Source organism: Dipodomys merriami, unplaced genomic scaffold (genome assembly GCF_024711535.1).
Source record: "Dipodomys merriami isolate MVZ:Mamm:240054 unplaced genomic scaffold, mDipMer1.0.p SCAF_72, whole genome shotgun sequence".
Lineage (NCBI taxonomy): Eukaryota > Metazoa > Chordata > Mammalia > Rodentia > Heteromyidae > Dipodomys > Dipodomys merriami.
The window spans coordinates 451,147-476,828 of NW_027206313.1; the positions used below are offsets into that span (position 1 = coordinate 451,147).

The following is a 25,682-nucleotide window of genomic DNA, read 5'->3' on the forward strand; positions in this document are numbered from 1 at the left end:
AAAAATGTATTTCTTATGCAACTTACACGACCATTATAGATTTAAAATTACACAGCACGCTTACAGTTTGTGCCAAATAAGCCGTGCATCGCGTCTCAGGGGAGAGCTGAAGCAAGAAGAGAAGCTAAGGTGTCGTGTCTGCTCGCAGACGCGCGCGTGGCTCTCCCGGCTGGCTCAGAGTCTCTGGGTCAGAGGACTGAGAGGCTGCGCTCGCTGGTGAGGGAGGGTCGGGAGAGGCAAGGAGAGCAATCCAACCGCAGCACGGCTAAGGGAACTTTCAGGGGACATCCAGGAATGGACCACTGATGGCGACTCCCGGGGATGGGCTCGGGAACGTCGGAGGCGGTCTCGGGGCGGCGGGGGGGGGGGGGGGGGGGGAAGGGGGGGGTACCTTGGGTTGGGCCTAGGACGGATGCATTCGGGAAGTGCTAGGGAGTCTGGGGTTCAGTGGAGCAGCGGCCCTGGGGAGCCCCCTCCCAGCACGCAGCTCCCTGGGGAGCTGTGGAGTTGGAGGTAGCCTGGCGCTGCAGGGGACATTCTGGTCTGGCAGGATGGGGTTCATAAAAACAGCTTCTCTGGCAGGGGACACTTAAAACTGTCCAAACCCCAGGCAGCTTTCTACACACGTGGACACTCATGCTCCGTGGATGAGAGAAGAGTTAGAGCCGGACGGCGCCTTCGCGTCTGCGCCGAGGATCGCACACGCCGCCCTGCCTCTCCACGTCTCCAGTTCTTACAAACGAACACAGTAAGGACCTACCTTAGGCTTGTTGCTGGGGAGAGGTAACGGATCAGCGAACCTACAGGACCTGAAACTGCCTCAGATTTACTAACTAGTATTATCTTATTTAATACTTACCCAGAAAACCCTAAGAAGCAGTGACTATTTTCATTTCATTATAGCCTCGACGCCTGGGGAAGTGTAGGTTAAACACTCTGTCCTGATCATCTCTGAAGAGTCACTAAGCCAGGTTTCTTCTCAACTGGCTGCTGACAGAATTATATATTTTTAAAACAATGGACTCTGTAGGTAGGTGGGGACTGACAGGAGTGGGAGGGGCTGGCGGGAAGGATGGGGGCTCCATGCTGCAGAAATACATTATTTATAACTATGAAAATGGACAAAAGAAACGGTTAAGGATGCTACTTTTTTGTGGGAAGGGGTCAGGGAGTGAGACAGAGGGGAAATACCCATCTTACATTCCTTTAAAAGAGGAATATAACACGTATGTCCCACCAGACTGGGCCTAGGCCAGCCCTCCTGTCTCAGTTCCTGGCTACAGCGATTGTCTCTAGAGTGAGCACATGATCCAAGCCAGTCCAATCAGAAGTTGACAGCAGAAAGAATCCTAAATGGTGTACACATTGGTACCAGAAATCTGGTGAACATGAGGATTAAAAGAAACAAGCCTCGCCCAGGTGTGGTGGCTCACAAGTCTAACCTGAGCTACTCAGCAGGCAGAGATAGGAGGACCCCAGTTAGAGGCCAGTCCAGGCAACATAACATGATCTGGGGTTTGGCTCAAGCATTAGGGCATCTGCCTAGCAAGTACAAGGCCTCGAATTCAATCCCCAGTGAAAGGTGAACTGAGTAAAGGAAAGAAGCTGAAAAGAAGGAAAGGGCTAAAAGAAACCTTCTACTTTAGGCTAGGGAGTTATTTAACAGTTATTTGACAATTGTGATTCAACTGATGAAACTCCTCTCTTAACACTGGACTCAAGCCAGGTACTTACAGACGACTTGTACAAAATGTTCAGGATGCTGGGATGGTTAACAAATTTTTGAGACCTCTAGGAGGTTCTGATAAACAGAGACAGAGACAGAGACAGGGAGAGAGGCTAGTTTTCTGAAATGAGATTTTAGAACAGGAGGTTTGTAGTTCTGGGGAAAGCTGCACAGGCAGCCTGCAGTTAGAGCGACGATGGTCACAGGCAATAAGCCTAGGACTAAGAGGACCCCGTGCAGACACCTGCTCCCACCTGCCCAAGGAAGAGGTCTCCCGGTCACACAGTTACAGTGCAGAGCCCCGTCCTAGACGGCTGGGGCTGAAGGGAGGAGTTGCTCACCGTGCAAATGCCACATCGACCTCGTTCTATTGAAGACTAGGACATTTCAACCCGTGTCTCTTCAGCTAGCTTCATCTCCGGAAGACAGCTGATGCCCCCGACTGCCTGCAGCCATCGTTTGTCTGCTCCTCCGGGATCTGCACTCAGCACTGACCTTCGTCAACCTCTTAAACCTTGAAAGCCGCCATCCCACCCACCAACCAAACCCACCTCACCCCTGCGCGTGCTGCCTTTAGTACACAGCTTCTGACTTCTGCAATGCTCCCAATGCCCGCGTCATCTATTTCCTTTTAACTTTTAGTCAACATCTTCCTTTTTTAAAAAAATCCTTTCTTCTTGAGCACATGCTCAAAATATTCCTTCCTGTTTCCTGCAGTGACTGGGCTCTGGCCGATGGAATGTGAACGAAGCAGGGCGTGTCCTACACAGCCGGTCCCTCAAACCCTCCCCAGCTTCCGTCTCTTCCCCATCTGCTGCGAGAGGAGAGGATCTGAGATCCAGTGGTGGGTTATGGTTTGGGTCAGAGCTGTCCCCAAAGACGCATGTGCTAAATGTCTGGCTGTCGGCTGGTGGAGGTTGCCGAGGCAATGGGCCGTGAAGGCTCTGACCCCATCCGTGATTCGCCCGCTGACGACGTTCCTGGGAGGTGGTGGGAAGGAAGTCGGTCAGTGAGCAGTCGTGGAGCCTTTGCAGGGGTATCTCTGGCTGGCCTCCTCCTCACTCTGCTTCCTGGCCACCATGAGCAGCTCTGCTCCACGACGCTGTCTTCACCACCATCTAAAAGCAGTGAAGCTACCAACACTGGACTGAAACCCCAGAGCCATCAGAATAAATCCTTCCTCAGCTTGAGGAGTTTCTCCGAGGTAATCCGTCACAGTAATCAAAGCTGGGTGGCACACCCTGTGGGGCCGAGGCTTGTGCCTTGAGGCGTCCTGGAGTGTTCTGCCAGGGTGAGTTAAATTTTTATTGTGCAAAGCTACTGGAATCCTGGGGTTGTGACTTGGTTGGACTACGTTAATTTATCCATCAACCAAAACCATGTTATGTTACATGGCTGTCTACTACAATTTCTCTCTTCAAAATTTCAACTTTGTTGCCTTTCTAGAAAAACCTAAATTCAGGACAGTGTCTTTGTTCTCAGCTATAGAGCACCTTCTTCTAGATGAGGAGGTCAGAAGGACCACTGCTATCCCGTGGTCTCCAGCCTTGCACAAGACCTCCGCCAGCCCAGACACACAACAGCTCCAGAAAACATCTGCTGCTATTGAAAATCCCCTTCTCAGATGTCATTCTGCTCCTCTCCACGTTGACCTACCTCTCTTATCTCTTCTTGCTTTCTTTAACCACTCCTCATCCTATCCTTTTCCATCAGACTTTAAGTTTTAAATTTTCATCCATGTTCTTACCCTTTGGAAGAAATCTCATAGACTTGGAAACCACTATATATATTGAAAATTGTAAAATCATATCTCCAGTCTATATGAGTCCTGAACTTCAAATCCTACTGATGTCTTCAAGGCACAGACAGATCAGCATTTTCTTCTCCCTCTCCCTCTATCCACTCCTTCTCATATGACCTTTGTCAGTAGATCTCTTAGCAATAAACCTAGGAAAACAGCTCAGTCCCCAATGACTTAAAAACCTTCCAACTTCATAAAAATATTCTGAAGCTTTCCCTTTTCCTATAGACCTCCTGCTACCAATATTTGTATTTTTCTCCCCTGAACTACTTCAGAAACATAAATTTCCATATCCATATGGCTGATATACTAATCCAACATAAAAATCAGTTAGTATCCCTTCTCTACTGGAAAATCCACTAGCTCTCTAATACCTTTGAAGAAATCATTCCTTCTCTTTTAAGCTCCACTTCTCATTGAATATTTTTACTCTACTTTTCCATACTGACTCACCCGCAACAAAGCTCCTCTTCCAGATTTGGATCCAAATTTGCCCTGTTTGTTCCTCAGAATGTGGATCTCAGTTAGACTTTTTCATCATACTCCTATCTCCATGAAGAGCACCTTGCCTACATCAGAAGTCTGGATGGCCCTGCACATAACCCCCATTCCTCTCCTCGATGTGTAGTTCATTAGAGATCTTTTGGATCCCTCCTTCTCAAACCCGTAAAACATGCAAGCCCAGACCGTCATACTCGCTCATCCACAGTGTCTCCAGACGAGTCTTCTCCATTTGCTGTCCTGTTCAAAACCTTTCCGTACTTTACAAGCAGAATGATCCTGGCCAACGCTTCAGGTGAATATGCCTTCAACCGCCCTCCACTGCGTTCAGCAGCACAAAACAGCTTTACTGGTGTATCAAAGAGGAAGACAAATAAACGAGATGGTTCCAGATAATAAAATATGAAAGCTCACGATATTGAAGCGGGAGTATAATGTGAGCTGACTATTAAAGACAGCCTCTTACAGAAGCCATGTTTCAGTGCGGCCTAGAGAAGGGTGGGAGCTTGCACTTGATAAATGAAGTAGACTGCAGGCTGCTGACCTACCCCAGGGCAGAGCTCATGTCTGGTTCATCATACTGCACGGAACACCCATCGCAGGGGGATTTTTTTTTGGCTCATTAAGATTTGTGAAGACATGTTTGATTAGTAGAAGGGATGAATGCAACTTAAATTTAGATTTTTGAGTAGCCTAAGTTCAGGTGAAGTATGTACTCGTGACTTTGTGTGCCTTTGTTGGCATCAGCTGGGGGGAGCGATCAGATTTCCTAGGCAGGAAAGCATGAATGGGACGTGCACTTCAAACTTCGCCCTGTGCCAGGTGAGGGGGCGCTGTGAGGAGGGCACCCATCAGGCACATTATGCTCACACACTGACGCGCTGAACGGAAACCCCTGTGTACAACTAGCTGAGGATAAAGAACGATGAATTTAAAAGAAAAACCACATTCCTTGGGTCCTTGGAGCATTCCTTGGAGCATTTCAGGATGGATGTTTCACAGCAGTATCGAGCAGCAGGGAGCCCGAGAGTTCGCGGCGGCTGGACCACGGGACCATGGGCCAGCAGCTGCAAGGAGGGCTTCAGGGGCCCTGGCTTTTGATAGGCTAAAGTGTTTGCATACAAAGCCAGATCCACATCCCCTACTCAGATTCATACATGAAACTATTAAAACAATTCCACATTTTATGGCACATTTCTGCGAAACAGAAAAGCTATAAACGAATCTCCTAAAATATGAATGATGTAAAATGACTGCATTTGATTCCAGGAAAGAAGGTGCTCAGATTGAATCATCCAGTACAAATGGAAAGTTTAACCTTTGCAATATGGCAGAAAAACCTTATCTGAGAGGATTTTTATCTTTCATTTCTATCGCTGCGGAAAGCAGAACGTGATTGCTTTTAGAGTGCTCGCTCTGACTCCTCAGCAGCGATGTACGACACAGTGAATCATTGCATTTTCCAAATGATCCTCACCCTCAAGCATGTGTGACCCCAAGAACTTTCTTTTAAGCCTATTATCCTGGGTTATAAAATATTCATAGCGTGTGGAATTTTATACACTCAGCAAATGTAAAAGGCACAGAAATACTATTATTATTTTCAAGCAATTGTAAATTATAGAACTGAGAGCTACCCCAGATCTCCCTCCAGAGGTAGCAAAGTACGCGGTGTTGTCATTGCACTATTCATTTTCTTTTTCTTTCTTTGTCGGCCGTGGGGCTTGAACTCTGGGCCTGGGCGCTGTCCCTCAGCTCTTCAGCTCAAGCCTAGCACTCTACCACTTGAGCCACAGTGCCACTTCCAGTTTTCTGGTGCTTCATTGGAAATAAGAGTCTCACAGACTTTCCTGCCGGGGCTGGCTTTGAACTGTGATCCTCAGATCTCAGCCTTCTGAGTAGCTAGGATGACAGGCGTGAGCCACCGGCGCCCTGCTGCTCATTTTCTTCTACATGTGTACTTCAGTGGTATAGGGATTCTCCCATGATCCTCTACACCACAGTCAGCCATCGCAAACGGAAGAATTTCCTAGAACTTCTGCTTTTGTCAATGTTTCATTACTCTCATGTTACAATTTCTAATTTGTTCATCTTAAAAAATTCCCCCCTGAGAGTTTCGAGAGTAGCCACCACCTTCTGGGAGCAAGCTTCTCCCTTAATAGAGGATTATCTTATACTTGGCTATAGGCTTCATTACATATATTACTTTTGGTTGTCACAATCACCCTTCCAAGATGCTTTCTATTCTTCCCATCATCCAATTAGAAAAACCCTGGCTCAATCTGTCCGAAGCCATGTGGCTCTTAACTGACAGAATGAGGCAGACCCTGGTGGCTGAGGGGCAGGAAGCTCTCAAGAGGTTGAGATCTAGGGGACAGCAGCTGGAGATCAGCTCGTGCAAAAAAGGGTTGTTACAGTCTTATCTCCAAAATTACAAGCAAAAAGCGGGCCTGGGCATGTGGCTCAAGTGGTAGAGCACCAGGCTAGCAAGCCTGAGCCTCTGCATTCAAACCCCAGTACCTCCAAACTAACTAAAAAAATTATATATGTGTGTATATATGTACACGTACACACCCACATACACACACATGAGCAGAACAGAATGCAAACTGAACTCGGTCCAAGCCTTCTGCCTTCCAAAGCCCGTGGGCTAAGTAACTGGCACATATGCCAGTTTGACTCTCCACTTGATGTTCGGGATAGGTAAGCCTATTTTACTCATGGCAGAAATGGGGGCATAAATGCCTATGCTAGTCATTTGCATAGTTTTACATTTCTATAAAACAAAAATATCGTATTTAGTTCTGAAAGATTTGATTCTTAAGGTATCAAGCAATGCAAATTTGCCTTTTGTTTTATTACATTTTAAATACTAACAATTGGAACTGAGAAATCTTCTCAACAATTACAGCAAAATCAGATGTTCAATATTCACCCACCTTTTAGGAGCCATCGTCTACGGTTATTGAAAAACATCATACAGAGGAAGAGAAAGCCATACACCTCAGAACAACAAGGCTTTATACGACAGACAGGGAGAACATTAATGATTTTAATTATTTTAAGGCTCGTTAGAATTAGAGAGAGAGCAAAGCCCCCACAGTGTTAAGGATTTGTTTGTTACAACATCTTAAAGTTCACTATTCGTACCTTTCGGTCACAGCAAGTTATTAGCAGTGAAGGGAAGAAGAAGCCTCTGGAGGGGCCTCTTATTGCAGTAAGAAGGTGTTATGAACAGGACAACAATCCGAGTTTAAATCATTAGTAGCAAGCGCTAGTTGAGTTAATCGATTAAAGACAAACTGTACCCTTAGGAAGCTGAATGGAAAAGCAACAGTAAAGCTTACAGAACTTAGCTCGTACAATTTGCCTTGAAGGCGGAAGATTGGTTCCCTGAAATAGTAAAGAATTATATGTCTTAGTCCAGAAAAAGTTTTAAAAATAAAGTCTATTATTACCTCTTCTCCTTTCAAAACAATGGAAAAAATCTAGAGCAGAGGATTCAATTTGTTCAGTAATTGTACCTCTGAATTTAAAAAAAACCTAAAAACATCATTGTTTTGACTTGAAAAGAAATAACAATGTAAATATTCATTATCACATAAAACATAAAAGAAACAGCAAACTGTTGGAGTTAATACAATCTCTGCAGAGCGCTATTAGTCAGAGACAGCTGGCCAGCCCCAAACACAAAAACTCAAACGATCAGATCGTCACAGGAATTAGCATCTTTCTTTTTACCCAATAGGAATTTAGGTGGCAGAGACTCAGTCCAACTGCCTTCTTTCTGAGCTGTCCTTCACTGTTACCACGCCGGGCAAATGTGTGAACTAGTCAGCAGCAGCACAAGAAAGCTCATGCAAGTACTCACCCAGTTTTCACTTTGAACTGACTGACAAATTCAAGGTTAGAATCAGTCAAGAGATAATGCAAGCGGGCACAGGACACAAAGAGTCACATTTGTGATGCGCAGCGAGAAGCAGAAAAGTTATTAAAAATAAACCAAGATGGTTAATTGCAAAAAAAATAAAAATAAAGGCAAAAAAAACGCAATTCACTTCAAAGACATAAAAGCAAAAATGAAACAAGACAAAAAGCTGCATCTCAAGCAACATTTGCACATGATTAATTTGCATTAAAAAACAGTCAATCAAGCAATTTTAGGTCAAATTCGTTGGGGCATGCACACACTGATTGTCTCACACAATTCCTACCTGATTTCCAATTGTGGTTTTCTTGTGAACCTGACTGCTCCTCTGCTGAGCACTGAGAAAAGCAAAGGAGAGGAGCGCTGAGAGACTCGGGGCGTTGTCTGCACAGCTAACAGGTAACTAAAACACACACGGGCTTCACGGGAGGTCAGTAACTGAGCAACGCTAAGATTAAAACCCAGGCCAGTTTAACTCAGGAAGAAAATCCAAGCTAGTGGGACTACCAGCTGTATGTCAGGAAAGGCTCATCGCTGCGTTGAGTGTGAGCGGTGTGCCTGTGTGTGCACAGCAGTTGTAATGAAAATCCAGTCCGCGCTTATTAAGTGCATGCCACGCACTGGGTGTTTAGAGATTTCAATTCTCACAACGACCTTGTTAGGCAGTTCCTGTGATCCCTTTGGTTTCACAAATAAGGAGAGTGAATTACAGAGAAGAGACTTTCCAACCGTCAGTCTCTCAGCTAGCAAGTGGTACTAACAAGTGGAGTCCATCTGCCCAGCGTGTGATGTTACCTAGTCTCTTGCCAGGACCTCCGCCGGTCTCCGGCTGTGTCCTTACCCGCTGTCCCAGTTCTAGGCTTACACATGCTTTTGACAACTCCACATCTCTGCTCCGGTGTCTCACAGGCCTCTCCATACTGTGCCAATCACCGGTGCCCGGGATTCCCGCCACCCTGCCCCACTGCGCCCAGGAGCTGCCTCACCAGGAGCCAGGTTACTCTTCTGCTCAAACTCCTATTCTGCCATGTCCACTGTTTCACTCAAAGGCAAAGCCCTCACAGTGTCCTCGAGGTCGCGTCAACTAATTCTTACCCCCGGCCCTTTGACTGCTCTCCTCGAGGGCCAGTCACTCTGGCCTCTGCTTCCCTCTGAATCCCACCGCAGAGCCTTGGGCTCGCTTGCTGCCTCTCAGGCGCCCCTCCCCGCTCCCGGCACCCCTTCAAGTCTTGTCCAAAAGTCCCAGAAAAGCCGGCCTGGATCGCCCTGGAATCTCCCCCCCCCCCCCCCACCGCACCCGGGCTCTCGTCTGCCTGACCCTGTGCTACTTTGCTGTGCTTGTTTGTCTGTTCTGCTCTATCTTATTGCAAGCTCCTGATGAGCAGAGGTGTGTGTCTCTTTTGCTCACTGGCTACAAAGGACCTAGAACACAGTTGGCCTCAACGAGGTCTATTGAAAGCAAAGTCCAGTGAAGCGATGCTACCATGCTCCCCGCTTTACAGTGAGAGCCTACATGGTCAGGTCTTGGGTTATTTCGTCTCTCTTAAAGGGTAAAGGCTTTATTCTGGTAGAACCATGTATTCACCTAAAAGATATAAGAAAACCCAATATATTTTTGTTATGCTAGGCAGATTAGCACTATAATTAAAATTATTTAAATGGTTTATAGTCACTGTTTCATAGGACAGTGGAGTTGCCTTAAATACAGAACCACTCAATGAAAGGCCTCAGCCAACCGTTATGGGACGCTATGATTCAGGAGCCAGATAGAAGCCAAAATAGCCACCTTTTATAATCTCCCCTGATGTAGTTAAGCTGAAACCTTCACTCAAACTCATTAAAAACCATGGCATCCAGTAGAGAGGAGCAAGGATAGGAAACGGCGAAAGGTCACACTATACTTGATTGTGTGTGTGTGTTTCCATTTTTAATTCAGAGATTTCAGATACTTCCTTTTCTTTTGTTGGTTTTCTACTTTTTAAATGCTTACTTCCCTTCATCACTATGACGTCCTCTCTTTCCAGTCATTCCTCTAAAGAATCTAAATCTACAGTTTGCGAGGTTTGTAGGTGAAGGTATGAAAGAGGTGATATTTCTGCGGCCAGGAGACACTGTGACCTCTGGCTTCCCACAGTGCCCTGCACACTGGTGCGTGAATGGCTGGTGTCCACCAGCACCTTCCCACAATGCCCTGCACACTGGTGCGTGAATGGCTGGTCTCCACCAGCACCTTCCCAGAGCCCCCCGATTTCCTGTGATCTAGGAATGAATGGAGAAACCGTGACTGTGGTGGGTAACCATCTTTGTACCATAATGTGTCCTCAGGGTCCTTAAGGGGAAAGGTTTCTAAAAAAGCTCTGAAAGTGGTTATGACCTCAAAACTGTAACAGATCTAGAGGTGTTTGGGGTTTTTGGAAATTATTGAGGACCCTAAACTTACGTTAGGTTCCCCTTAAAATCACAAAGACACAGAAGCTTACACAGAGTTCCGCCTCCACTGGACCACAGTTTCTCGGATGTAAGAAGGAGAGAGGGGGAGGAGCAGAAAGTAGAGAGACAGAAGGGATGGAAGGAAGGGTGGAGAAGGGGAAAGGGAGACAGCAGGGGGAGGAAAGGAAGAGCGCGAGGGAGAGCAGGGAAGGAGGGAGAGAAGGAAGAGGCAGAGAGAAACCAAGAGTCTGAGACCAAGTGGGGGCGTGAACTGTTTCTTTTTTTCAGAGCTGGGGATCGAATCTATGACCTCATACATGGTAGGCGAGGATGCTACCACTGCCCTTGGCCTACAACCCCACCCTTTGGTGTTTTATACACAGTCTCCTTATTAGCAACACTAACGAGAATTTCCACTCACAAAATTTCCATATAAAATAATGCATATTTAGAACCTTTTACTTATGAGACTAGGCATTAACAATAGATTTTATGAACCCATCACCAAAACAGAGTTAGAACAAAAAATTAAAAGACCGTTACTTTGTATCTAGAGAATATCTCTTGTGGCAACCAGACCCAATGAGTTCAAGAATATTGTTATTAATTACATATTTAGATACTTTAACTTGCTCCATCAATAATGAAAATAAGATGTCTAGTTAGAAAACATGCTTTATCATAATTCTTCAGTTTCAAAGCAGTTAAGAATGCAGTGGTTAACAGAAACAAATAAAAGTATGTAAGTCCATCTGAGCCCATCAATGTATTCTTGGATATAGATATTTAAGTGGTTATCCCTGCAATATTATAAAATGTACACTGTGTACATCTGACTTGTTAAAATTTTAGTGCACAAACTTGGAAAAAGACATAAATGTGAACATGGTATAGTCCTTGAAATCTGAAACTTACAATGTATCTACATAAAAGAATGGAGATATAACATAAATGACAAAGGATAAATGATGGTTATATCACCATGAAGATATAATCAAAAGGTGCTTCTGTTTCAAATATGGAATGTAATTACCCCTAGCTTCTTATTTTGTGTATTTGCTATTGATCTTTTTAGGTTTATGCAACACACAAGCCTGGGAAAGAATACTAAAACATAAAACTAAATTAGGTTTATGATTGAGACATGATGACTCTAAAAGTTGATAAGAAGAATACAAAGTTTTGGAAGAAGGAGGAGGAAGAAGAGGAAGAGGATGGGGGAGAGTAGAAGGATAAGAATAAGAGACAAAAGGAATAGGAAGAAAACATTCAAAAAGAAGCCATGATGTTACCTGTGCTCTGCTTACATAGTCTCTTCTTAGTGTACATGCATGCACGCGTGTGCACACACACACAAAGATTGTGCTGAGGAAGTGTAAGCCTACTTATCAAGTAAGTCTTATAAAGAGTAATTGTTCTGCATTCTCCGAGAGAAGTATCCTTTCAGCCTAATGTGATTTGAGGTGTTTATAGAGACTTATGAGATAAATTTAATAAAAAAAAAAAAAAACAACTGCTGATAATTAGCAAAACCAAGGAAACAGGGATGAGTTGTGAAATTATGGCAGAATTATATAACCACAGACTCGTGTTTATAAATGATCTTACACACCATTTAATATGGCAGTTGTGTGCTGGGGTCCATTTTGGAGAATGTAGCACCCTAAGCAGCACAGAGAGCATCTGGCGTTTCTTTGCTGGCAAACACCATGATGAGACAATGGTTTATAAAACCCCCTTCCGCAGCGCAGCCGGCAGCCCGGAGCAGTCTCCCCCAGACACAGCCGCGCTGCTCAGCTGCCATTTCTGTAGTGCGCCATGTATCTCTATCTCTTGCCTCGTGTCCACACTTCACAAACTGCCTGTGCTGTAGTCAGTGTCTCCCTGCAGTCATGGCTGCTCCACCAGGGCCAACGATACACAATGCATCCTGGTATTGCTACCGCTCTCACCATTGACCTTGCTGAATATTAGGTTCATGGGAAGTTCAAAGGAAGTAGTCATTACGTTCTGATGCAAGAATTATCTATAGTGAGACTATAAAGTCTGCTAAGGAAAGTTAAATACTATTAAGATGTGAATCATGATCATGTGCTCAGGTAGGTACATTTAGGGATAACCCTAAATATAATTACCTGAATATATAAATATATAATCCAAATTACGTAAGTAGAAGGACTGAACTGGCTGGAGCAGAGTAGAGAAGAATAATGAAATAGAGCAGGCTGAAGAGGTCAGGAGGCAGATTACACAAGACCATGGAAACCATGTAATGAGTTTAGAGTAACAGAGAAGCCCAGAGGAAATGAGAGAGAGAGCAGCAAAGGAAGGAGGGAGGCTGCTGCGGCAGCCCATGCCAGAGGCGACTGTAAGAAAGATGGTGATAGAAACGGGCTATGGAGACAAAACCAACGGACGCCAATAGGAGCACGGAATTAAATCACATTTCTCTTTTGAGCAACTGGTAGTTGGTATTTACAGGGAGTGGAACAAAGAAAGGTAATACACACACACACACACACACACACACACACACACACACACACACAGAGGCACACAGGCACACAATAAGTTTAATTTGGGAATGCGAGGTTGAGGCTTTTGTAGGACACACATGCTGAGACCTCCTATAGGAAGCCCAACGTGGTGCAAGAACCATGAAGAAGGTTTCAGAGCAGCAAGCTAGACTCCACACCATCAAATAAAATTGGCAACTAGCGCATACACAGATGGGATTGCTCGGCATAATGTACCGAATTAGAAAGGATCTGGATAATGAAGATCTCTTAAAGAAGACCAAGAAGCAAAGACTGGAGTGGAAAAAGGGGAGACCAGGAGAAATAGGAGGAAAGCAATCTGAAGCAAAGGACCAGATGGATATCTCCAAAAAGAAGTAGTCTCTAAAGTCAAGTGAAGAACTCGGGATTGTTTTGGACAAAGCAGTGTTAGTAGAGTGATGTGGTCACAGGCAGACTAGAGTAGGCTGAAACTTGAAAGAGGTGAGAAAGAAGAATCGAAGTACAGACTGAACTCAGCTCAGCAGGGGCCGAGCGGTATTGAAGAAACCGAGATCCCTTAGAAACGCAGACTCGATGGCAAATCCCTAGGTGCACCTCTACAGCTACTGCTGCGTTTTTTAGAGAGCAGATGTGGAATTAGAAGAAATGTCAACACCGTATCATCGAGGAAGGGGATGGCGGGAGGAGAACCACCCTCTGCACTGAAAGGAAGGCATTTCAGCGCTGACTGCGCCCTCAGCCCGGGGTCACCTGGCAGCAGCTATGCGTTGTTCCTTCTTTTTTCCTTTCCTGGTCACAAGTACCACAGGCCCACTGCCCTGGGCAGCCACCCAGATTCATGTCACTTCCACCACAGTAGCGGAAGACAGATGCGGCCATCAAACTAAAACCTCAGTAGATTTAAGTGGGAAGCTTATTTCCTTCTTTTATCAGTCACATGTTCACAACTCCAGCCACCCAGATTGGTAGCTACTATCACTGCACCATACGGTATGAAACATTCTCATCATCCCAAAAAGTGCCATTGCGTACCGCCACTGTGAGGTGAGAAGTTCACTTAGAACACCGCCTTGATCACCTGCAAAGACTATCGCATAACTAAGATCGCCAAGAGGGAGACTGACCACACGCTGAGTGTGACCATCCCCCGGGGGAGCAGAGAGAGAGAAACGTTACCGGTCAGTTTCCCTGCGGGGGCTCAGTGCAGTCTCAGACTAAAACTACATGAGAAAATGCTACAGAACTAGGAGGCCTGAGAAGAACCATCACTCATCTGCTCAGATGTACAAGTACAAAATAAGATTTGAGGATGGGGGCTGGGAAGTTGGCTCAGTGGTAGAGCACTTGCCTTGCATGCCTGAGGCCCTGGGTTTGATTCCTCAGCACCACATAAGCAAAAAGAAAAAAGCCGGAAGTGGCGCTGTGGCTCAAGTGGTAGAGCGCTAGCCTTGAGCTGAAGAGCTGGGGGACAGTGCCCAGGCCCAGAGTTCAGGCCCCACGACCGGACCCCCCCCCCAAAAAAAAGATTTGAGGATGGAAGCCTACTTGTTTTTTAAAGCGATGATTTAAACAATGGAAGGATCGTTTATCCAAACAGATGCTACACCTATGTCTTTCCAATCTGCTCAGATTGATCGTTTTATCTGATAATGATCCCAAAAAGCAGCCAAACAACAAACTGATAAACTTGCATGTGACTCAAAAGAAGGACCCTGTTATACTCCGATGACTAAGTTTCGATTCCATAAAAGACAGAACACTCATGTCAAAGAACAGAAGCCAGGAACGCGGTTACAATGGAATACAATCTCCCAGTATGGAATACAGGGGGAAAGGCCGTGCGTGCTCTAGGATTCAAATTACTGCCTTTCACAGAGGGTTGGGAAGTCTCCTATGAAAGTGACCACACATGGAATTTTCATGGTGCTCAAATGACAAGAGTTGAAATACACACACTGTATCAGTTCAAGTGTGAGAAAACAGGTGTTGAGACCCAGCACCGCAGACTGAAGCTGGCACTGGTCTCCTGCGTCCAGTATGGAGATCTTATTCCAGCAGGCCATGTCCGGCGTACCTCTGCCTCTTAAACTACTGGACCGCATAAATCTTAGGAACTCGGGGGGGGGGGGGGGCGACTGTGTCGTTGGAAATGTCAGGAACTAGAAGAAAATGACCAAGTGCCCAAAAGTTTGAAATGTCCCTTCCCAAAGCATTCAGCTAACACACCTGTCTTACTGGAACATCAAGATTTCTGGGAAAAAAGTAAATGGAGGAACAAACATCTTTTGTCTTAAGTAGCAAAAAATCTAGGTATATTATGTAAGAAAATATAATTTAGGTGCTTTTATTTATTTCAAGAAGGAAAAATGACAACTTAAAGCCATTAAGTCAGGAGCAAAGTTGGGATTTTCATGTGAAATCCTGAACTTGGAGGTTCCGATGTTATAGTTAAAATACTGAGCCTTAAAAGTCAGGAAATTCCAAAGCAAGCTACAGCAAAGCTTACTCAGGCATTTTACACATGGCACGTATTTCACGGTCCATGTTCAATAAACGACTGAGAGGCTGAGAAAGAAAAATCCACACACACATGGCAGAAGACATTCTATGATAAAAAGGATTTTAAGAAGGCCCAAACACTATTCTAAAACTAAATATCCTATTCATCTCATTTTAGTGGGTTTTTTTTCATAATTTCTAGAACAAAAAAATCATCCTAGTTGGTTAGAAAAAAAATGTGTAAAATACAAAATACATCACCATTCTGCAAACCTGCCAGGGGGACCCCAAGGCAACTCTGAACGTCTCATTAAACAGCGCTGATTTCTCCCTCAACCCCAGACCTTCATTTTCTATCTTTGGAACTGAAAAAAAAATACTTACATAATTGTCTTCAAATTGGCTTGACTTTTCTTCCTTGATGGAAACAGCGTTCCCGCCAACTTTAAAATTTATAGCTACAACCATATTTTTTTAATTTTTGAAAGCACAGAAAATACCACAACCCTTCAAAGTGATTTTGAAATGAACATTTCTTCATCTTCAAAACCATCCTGTGTCATACTGAAACATACTCCAACCCAGAACACAAAGGGAAAGAACATTTACCTCTGAGTCTGAGTACACAACATTATTGTCCAGAGTGACTACTAGCGTGTTGCCAAAGGGAGGTGGGTTTGATCCGTGCAGGCTGGAAGGAGAGACTGGAAGATGCTGCCGACCCCCACGGACACGCACACTAACAACACGCCGACCTCCACGGACACGCACACTAACAACACGCCGACCCCCACGGACACGTACACTAACAACACGCCGACCTCCACGGACACGCACACTAACAACACGCCGACCCCCACGGACACGCACACTAACAACACGCCGACCTCCATGGACACGTACACTAACAACACGCCGACCTCCACGGACACGCACACTAACAACACGCCGACCCCCACGGACACGCACACTAACAACACGCCGACCCCCACGGACACGTACACTAACAACACGCCGACCTCCACGGACACGCACACTAACAACACGCCAACCTCCACGGACACGTACACTAACAACACGCCGACCTCCACGGACACGTACACTAACAACACGCCGACCCCCACGGACACGTACACTAACAATATGCTCACAAAACCTATCATCTTTGGAAACAGTATGAGCAACTAGAATATTCCAGTGGCAATCTTATTTAGGTTGCTATGCATTTCCTTACAAAGTAAAATAGTACATCTAGGCAACATTCTTGGGTCTGTATGTGTGTGCAGGAAGGAAGAGGGGGAGGAGGAGGGGAAGAAGAAAGAGGAGAAAACTAGAGAGACAGCAGACTCCCTTCCACACACGACAGTACAGTATCCTAACGAGCTTCCATACAACGACTGTCTTCTGAAAATATCAACAGGCACTATGTGTTTCATTTGATACACCACACACACACACACACACACACACACACACACACACACACACACACACACAGAGAGAAAGGCTAAAATGCCCTGCCAAAATCCTGGGAAAAGAAGCAAACTGCTAACTACAGACCAGTCCTTTAACAGAAAGCTTAGCAAGATGAGAGGTAAGAATTGCTGGATTTCTAGAACAGAGTTAACAATTCTTTTTCTCCCAAATATCATGGGGGCAGTTAAAGGAAGCACAGGAAAACATTTCAGAAAGCCATGTTTGAAAGTATTACATTTTTTTAAAAATCGATGTGCCTTTGAAAACCTAGTAAACTTAGTTTCTGAAGTAGAAAATAGTGAAATTTATTTATGGGGGGATAAAATCTAGCCCATCAAAAGAGAAAAAAGGAAAGAAAGTGATGGAGAAAGAGAGGAGGGGAAGGAAGGGAAAAGAGGGAAGGAAATAAGGGAGGGAGGGAGAGAAGGAACGAAGGAAGGAAGGAAGGAAGAGAGGGAGGGAGGGAGGGAGGGAAGGAAAGAGGGAGGGAGGGAAGGACAGAAGGGAGGAGAGAAGGAAGGAGAGAAAGAAGGAGGGAAGAGAGGAAGGAAGGAAGGAAGGAAGGAAGGAAGGAAGGAAGGGAGGGAGGGAGGGAGGCAGGGAGGGAAAGAGGGAGGGAGGGAGGCAGGGAGGGAAAGAGGGAGGGAGAGAGGGAGGGAGGGAAAGAGGGAGGGAGGGAGAGAGGGAAGAACAGAAGGGAGGAGAGAAGGAAGGAGCGAAGAGAGGAAGGAAGGAAGGAAGGAAAGAAGGAAGGAAGGAAGGAGGGAGGGAGGGAGGGAGGGAGGAAGGAAGGAAGGAAGAGAGGGAGGGAGGGAGGAAAGGAAAGAGGGAGGGAGGGAGGGAAGGACAGAAGGGAGGAGAGAAGGAAGGAGAGAAAGAAGGAGCGAAGAGAGGAAGGAAGGAAGGAAGGAAGAGAGGGAGGGAAAGAGGGAAAGAGGGAGGGAGAGAGGGAAGGAGGGAGAGAGGGAGGGAGGGAGGGAGGGAAAGACAGAAGGGAGGAGAGAAGGAAGGAGCGAAGAGAGGAAGGAAGGAAGGAAGGAAGGAAGGAAGGAAGGAAGGAAGGAAGGAAGGAAGGAGGGAGGGAGGGAGGGAGGGAGGGAGGGAGGGAGGGAGAGAGGAAGGAAGGAAGAGAGGGAGGGAGGGAGGGAGGGAGGGAGAGAGGGAGGGAGGAAGGAAGGAAGGAAGAGAGGGAGGGAGGGAGGGAGGGAGGGAGAGAGGAGGGACAGAGAGAGGGAGAGATCAAGGAAAAAGAATTTTGGGGGGGAGGGGCGGTTGTGGGGCCTGAACTCTGGGCCTGAGCACTGTCCCTCAGCTCTTCAGCTCAAGGCTAGCGCTCTACCACTTGAGCCACAGCGCCACTTCCAGCTTTTTTCTTATGTAGTGCTGAGGAATGAAACCCAGGGCCTCATGCATGCAAGGCAAGCGCTCTACCATTGAGCCACTTTCCCAGTCCCAGGAAAAAGAATATTTTTAAAGGGTAAGATTAAAAGCAGGATACTGGTTAGACTCATGGCACATTTTCCAAAGGGAGGAGACGCCTGCTCCACCGACCCCCTCAAACTCAACAAGGCAGCCAGCAACATCCCTGTAACTTTAAAGACTTTGCGTCACGCTTGCAACTACATCGGCCCTTTTTAGGAAAAACCTGATATTTGTAAGCCAGAAGGAAAACACCGTGAAGGGCAGTCAGTACTCCTACCATTTCAAATGGTAAGCATGGAGGCAGTGTGGCCCAGGCTACGTGGAGCTCACTGACCACTGGAAGATCTGAAAGAAAATCTCAGATCTTTCTAGACGTAGTGTCTGTGGTCTGTGAAATTTTATGAAGGAGAATGGGCAATCCAAACAGCAAGCGCCACGGGGGCTGGGAGAGAGGGCAGGTGCACGTGAGCACAGTCGTGGAGACTGAGGCAGGGCAGGTGCACGTGAGCACAGTCGTGGAGACTGAGGCAGGGCAGGTGCACGTGAGCACAGTCGTGGAGACTGAGGCAGGGCAGGTGCACGTGAGCACAGTCGTGGAGACTGAGGCAGGGCAGGTGTACGTGAGCACAGTCGTGGAGACTGAGGCAGGGCAGGTGCACGTGAGCACAGTCGTGGAGACTGAGGCAGGGCAGGTGCACGTGAGCACAGTCGTGGAGACTGAGGCAGGGCAGGTGCACGTGAGCACAGTCGTGGAGACTGAGGCAGGGCAGGTGCACGTGAGCACAGTCGTGGAGACTGAGGCAGGGCAGGTGCACGTGAGCACAGTCGTGGAGACTGAGGCAGGGCAGGTGCACGTGAGCACAGTCGTGGAGACTGAGGCAGGGCAGGTGCACGTGAGCACAGTCGTGGAGACTGAGGCAGGGCAGGTGCACGTGAAGCACCTGTGTAGCAGAAACCTGGCTGGAGTAGGCAGCTTGGCTAAAAGGACAATTAGACAAGAGAAAAATATTCACCACTATTTGCTAACACGTTTACTAATAATACGCGAGAGAAAGCTAAGCTACCCCTTGACAGAAGTAGACACTGAATGCCAAATATACTGACGCCATCTAGAGACTAGAGAATGAGATGGTTTTCTGTTAGGTAAATGGGACACTCTCCCCGACCAGAAAGGTCTAGAAACTTCTCAGGCTACCATTTTGTTTACATCGCTGTGGTCTACAGACCTGTATCTTCTAAGTTAGGATGTAATAAAAACCAATTCTTTTGACAATCTGTTTGTTGTGCCTTATTTTTTAATTGTCCCTACTCTTAAATATAGAGTTCAAGTAAAACTCCTAGGCTCATTTTTTATCTTTAATATAAAGTGGTCTGCACTTGAAGATTAAACCACTTGCACTCATTTTAAGAGTTAGAAATGAGATTTTTTTTAATATAACAAGAACTAGTTCTGACAACCAGCCAGGAGTTCAGTGTCTTACAAACATCACATGATCAAATAATTGACCCAAATTAACTAGCTATAATGTCTATGTGCTAATTACTGTGAGGAATAGCAATAGAGAGATGTATATATAAATTACATGAAAAAGAGAAATTTTTACTAAAAAATGTTCATCCTAACAGATTATATCTGAGTCTAGTTAGGATCTTTGAAGGCCTCTATGTTCCGATTTAAGCAAGTCTAATTGACTTAGAACTTGTAGATTGTACTTAATATTTCAAATTAATGTGAGGAATTCTTCCTTAAAATGTTTTTCTTTTTTAAAACTTATTATCTTTAGGTAGTTGTGCAGAGGACTTGCCACTTAACAAAGCAGTTTATGAGTTTATCTTTTTTTTTTTTTTTTATCAGTTGTGGGTCTTGAACTCTGGGCCTGGGCGCTGTCCCTCAGCTCTTCAGCTCAAGGCTAGCGCCCTACCACTTGAGCCACAGCGCCACTTCCGGTTTTCTGAGTGGTTTATTGGAGACAAGAGTCTTACAGACTTTCCTGCCTAGACTGGCAGGATCTCAGTCTCCTGAGTAGCTAGGATTATAGGCATGAGCCACCACACCCGGCTATATGAGTTTATCTTAATCAAGGTCACCCTTTCCCACGTTCTCACCCACCCAACACTTTTTAAGGTGCATCTATTCTCCTTATTGACGGGAGTGCAAGTAAACTTTGGGTCATATAACAATAGTGAGCATCTACAGCACATGGGACCTTGAGTGCTGCATAATAAAGCCAATATAGAGCTTTATCAAGAGGACAGTGACTGACCAAGGCTATGGCGGACAGACGCTGTTCTGTCCAAAGGTGGCAGAGTGCAGTAGAAATTCACAGCGCGTGTGCTAGACAAACCAGCGAGAGGATGCACGTGGCATCACGTGTTCCCCATGCTTACTTTGCAAAGCCAATGAAGTCTTCGTGGTTGGTGTTGATGTAGGAGACTTGAATGTCAATCAACAGCAGCACCTAGAAATCAAACAAACAGAAACACTGCTGTGACAATTCATCTTAAAATTTTCCAGACGTTCATTTCAGTACTTGCCTACGAATTATCAGCATTTAATTTCTAGAGTGGTCTCCTGATGAGAACACAGTCACATAACTTTTGTCTGAGTCAGCAGGGAGATAAGTGTGAGGACTCTGCTAACAGAGCCTAGAATGACGCTAATCCCCTAAAATGTAGCCATGATGTCCAGACGAAGGCCACGCATGTGTCTGGTGTGTGAGCTCTTGTTTTCCTCTCCTTTCTCCTTCTCTTTAAGCTCACTCTAGGTAACCAGGAGAAGCTCCTCATCAACCAACTCAGAAACTCTGTCTGTGAATAAATGTGGAGCCTCCTTCACGTCAGCAGCCTCATTATCAAACCAAAACAGTAACCACACTGGGCAGGTGGCGCAAACCACCGAAGAAACAAAGGCAGTAGATTGAGAGTTTGAGATCAGCCTAGACACACAGCAAGCACCAGACTAGCCTTGGCAAGGAAGGCCTGACTTTATTTAACAGGAGACAGCAGCTACGTCCCCTCCTTCGCACCGGTGTCAGCACTCGCTGTCCTCCGCCACCTTCCGCTGGAATCCTTAGCAGTACTCCGAGCAGACAGGTGATGGTTACGTTTACACATCTGGTACAGAGACCATCACTGTGTCCCAGGCCCCACACCAGGGCCTGCGGGAACAACAGGGGACCGCAACAACCCAGAAACTGTAAGAAAGGGTTTCTTTTCAGAGATCTTCAAAACATAGCTCCTCTTCCTGCTTTTACTCAGATAGCTCGCTTTTCCTAGCATGCTAGGACTTGTTGACAGGGAAAAACATAGAAGAATGGCGTCTAAACGCCTCCAGGACGCCACCCTTTGGCTCTGTTCGGTGAGCTTGCAATGACGATGATGAGCACTTTGGGTTCTTGGGATCCACAGGTTTGTGGTGAGGAGGAGACCGCTCTGCACAAACACTGTGGCCACTCCAGACGGCCCAGGCTGGGGCTGCGCCGCACACACTCCATTCCACTTCTCACAGGCTTTCCCACGTTCGCTCAACACATACCACCTTCTCAACAAACCCCAAGTCTTGCTTTATCCCTTGAACACATTTTGTGCCTATGTTTTGCTTAGGAAAATTATCTTCACTTTTGCCCTACTTTTTGTAAAGCACATTTTCACAAAATTACAGGCAGAGAGACATCCCCGGAGCCCAGGATGACTGACACACAGCCGTGGAGCCCAGGATGACTGACACACGGCCGTGGAGCCCAGGATGACTGACACACGGCCGTGGAGCCCAGGATGACGGACACACGGCCTGGAGCCCAGGATGACTGACACACGGCCGTGGAGCCCAGGATGACGGACACACGGCCTGGAGCCCAGGATGACGGACACACGGCCGTGGAGCCCAGGATGACGGACACACGGCCTGGAGCCCAGGATGACGGACACACGGCCTGGAGCCCAGGATGACGGACACACGGCCGCGAGCACAGGGCCGCCCACTCTGCTGAGCTGCCGCGCCTGAGCAGCCGCTGGAAGTCCTGGGCTTGTCAGAGCCTCATCCAACAGACGGGGGCCGACCGTGCTTTGCCGTTGTGGGGTGGAAAACACTCCAAGCAACAGGCAGAGGCAGTGACTTCTGATAGGACTGTAACAACTCAGGAAAGAGTAAGAACTGGCCAGTGGAGTTGCATAAGATTAAAATGCTTCTGCACAGCACAGAGGGGGAAATGAGCAAACCTTCAGAATGGGGGAAAGTATCTGTGCCACCGATTCCTCTGATTCCTCTGATAAGGAATTCGTACTGAGCATAAATAAAGAGCTGGAAAAACCCGACACCTAAAGAACAAATAATCCAGTCAATAAAGGGACAAATGAATTGAACAGGCCGCTCTCATCTCCAATGGCTAACGTCACGTGATGTGTACTTTCATCAGAGTCACGACAGGAAGAGCTCTCTCTCTGACGTGCTCATCCCACACTTCCCAGCGGCGCTTCCTCGGGAAAACTATCACCAATCACCCTTCCTCCCACCCACGGCCAGGGTTGTGCTGTGACTCTGTCTCCAGAACATAGCACATGTATTATACTCTAAGTTTTATGTTGTTGTTGTTGTTTTGGTGTTTCCCAGAAATGTAGTTAATACTTCTCTAACTTTCTGTTCGTTATTTTCTTCCCTCTAGGACTGCAAGACAAGAGCAGGCAGGAACAGTGCGACTCTTAGTCCCCATTTTATTTCCAGACCCCAGCACATTACACATAATAGGTGCTCAATAAATGCCTCTGGCTCTATGTTGTATCTGCCAAGCTTCAGCAACAGTTTGTTTTAAAGGCATCCATTTATTCCCATGTAACTAGTATGTGGCCACTAGTTATTAACTCATATCCGCTATCTCCTGCTATGGGACTCTGAGGTCTCACGGCCATATCAGGCATTATCTGACCGGTTCCTGCTGAGAGTTACAACAGAACTTTCCCTAAAATCCCTGAATCCACTCCCACTGCTAAAAATAAAGGCAAGATTCGGGGACTGCTGGATCAGTAAGTCCATACTTTTGTCATATTACTGGATATAATTTTAGCTCTTGGAGAAAACTGAAGAGTTGGGAGGAATAATTATCATTAGCTCGGTTATAATGTTGTCTCTCCTCTCCCAACAATAAAATAAGATTCTGGTAAATATTATGTTCACTAAACTATTTGGCCAGGATTTTATACACTGTAATATTTAAATACCAATAAGTTACCGCCAACGTAAGGAAGATGTGTCTACATAATTCTCAACACCACCAACCAAAGGTTGTCACAAGAAACTTGGCCACTCACACACAATAACTTGGACTGGAGGGTAGGAAAACAGGGAAAGAACACATAAAAAGTGATGGCTGTTTTCATTCATATTCCTGGAAACTGGGAGTCTGTGTGCACCCTAGGAAAGGGGCCAGGTCACATGTGCAGCTAAGAACGAAAACACTATTTTTCCCCTCTCATTTCTCACTTTCTCAGAGTTTCTCCCTGTGATTTCAGGCACAGTTACTGGAGATTTAATTGAAAACCAGTAAAGCTCCTCCTGATAGCAGTAATCACCCTCAACATCAACTACTTCAACATGCAGCTCCATGTATGGAAACGAGAAGAAGGCTCGGTGCACATAGATGCTCCAAACCCTTCTAAGAAAAACAACTCACAGGCGTGTGATTTCCTATGTTGAACTTTGAAGGATCTGCCAGTTTCCTGAGAAGTAGCTAATAATTTGTCTTTTGTTTTCTTTAAAAAGTGGGGGGGGGGGGCTGTAAGAATGCCTCAAAGGGATTCGGAGTTCATAGAAGCAGTAGGAAGCAGATCTGTCTGAGCAGATGCTCCACAAGTACACACAGCCCAGAGTCCAGAACTCAAATGGGAGAGCTACCCAGAGTGACATGCTTCTGGAGGCAGCTGATGGCTGTCAGAGCACACAGGGCTTCACTCCGATTCCCTTTCAACAACTGTCCCGTTCCTAGTCCCTGGATGGGAGGATGGATTCATTAACACACCGTAGTCACAGATGGAAGACAGTCTCCCCAGAATAAGGCAGCCCTTCCTCATATGTGCATGAATCATACCATTTTGAAGGACACCACCAAATACAATGGAAATTAATTAAGAACCGTGATCTATACTTAAATTGCTTCATTTCCTCTTCACAAAATGACTATGTGTTAACTACCCTCACTATTCTAAGGATGAAGGGTGAGAACGGGAGAACTAAACATTAACTGGTAGAGCTGGACTCAAAGGCAAGCTCTCTGAATTCCAAGGCCACCGTGTGAGCAATGCCGCCAGTCCCCCCCGCCCCCCCCCCCCCCCCCGCGACCACAGCCATCCTGGCTTGTAAGAACCGTGGCTGCCTCCGAGTAACCCTGAGTGGTTCTCCACCCCTGCATATTTTCCCAGCGTACTGCGGACAGACAAAAGCAGGAGAGTGTATGTGATTTAGGACTTGACCTGGAGCCCAGGAATGGGCCTGGCTCTTAGCCTGAGAATAACTACCAAATCCCAGCTTGAAGGAAATCACTTTCATCCTAATCACTCTGCAAGACCCCACTGTCTATTTGAAATCACAAGAAGTCACCATAACCATACTGCTGCTAGCCACCAATAAATTGTGCTCTGAGACTGAGTTACTTCAGACGGCACTGTACATCTGCATTTGTCATTTTAGTAAAGACAAAACCTCTGAAACACGGAGCACGAAGAAGTCAACCGATTTAGGGATAGTCAAATAATAATCATACGACTTCCTCAATATTAATTTTACATAGCATCCCTAAGAGCTAAATCGTTCCTATCGTCATTTGCTTATTAAACATAGCTGCTTTACTCAAGGTCAAGGATGCAGTTTATCTTTAAGAACCTGGGTTTTATGGTCCAGCAATGTGAGGCATGGGAAGACCACTTGTTTGGGTTCTGTATCCTGCGCAGGCTTGCTGTCACTGCACGGGTATGTATGTTCTTCTCTCCTGAGTCTGCTTCTCTACTTCCAGTTAGCTATGGGAGTGTGCATGGTAGAGAAGTGAGTATTACCGACGCGATGATCAGAAGAGGAAGCGAGAGCCCTGCGGCTCACGCCGCGCAGCGGTGGCCACCGGGCGGCGTTCCATCCGCAGGCCTCCGCGTCCTCTCCGCCTCGAGAACTCGTGGACTGTCTCTGTGTGCGCATCCCTCTTTCCATCATGGGTTTCTTTTCCTTTCTTGATGGTTTTGCCTCCTGCTCTTTCGCTCCCTCCCTCCTCTCAGCTCCTCTGAGATTCACGGAAGCTTGAAAAACTACCTCATGGAGGCCTTTAGAGACATAGAGACCAACATCCCAACACTTGTACAGCAGAAACCAGTCCAAGGCCGCGAGCGAGCGGCACCAGGGCA

General features: G+C 46.3%; 1 protein-coding gene across 8 annotated transcripts in view; it reads right to left on the bottom strand.

Annotated features, from left to right (window-relative positions):
• Positions 1 to 25,682, bottom strand: part of LOC138818219 (dynamin-3) — a 414,072-nt gene that overhangs the window by 248,525 nt on the left and 139,865 nt on the right. For 6 of the 8 annotated variants that reach the window (XR_011369011.1, XM_070009224.1, XM_070009221.1 and 3 more), the window contains exons 12-14: positions 20,691 to 20,761; positions 8,243 to 8,294; positions 7,392 to 7,421 (exon numbers count right to left, since the gene is read on the bottom strand). Coding sequence is in view for 7 of the 8 variants with exons in the window: in XM_070009224.1 (XP_069865325.1) it covers positions 7,392 to 7,421; positions 8,243 to 8,294; positions 20,691 to 20,761 (153 nt within the window). In the remaining variant the exon portion in view is untranslated. The remainder of the gene's footprint in view (positions 1 to 7,391; positions 7,422 to 8,242; positions 8,295 to 20,690; positions 20,762 to 25,682) is intronic. The other 2 variants (XM_070009222.1, XM_070009226.1) reach the window with 1 other exon arrangement.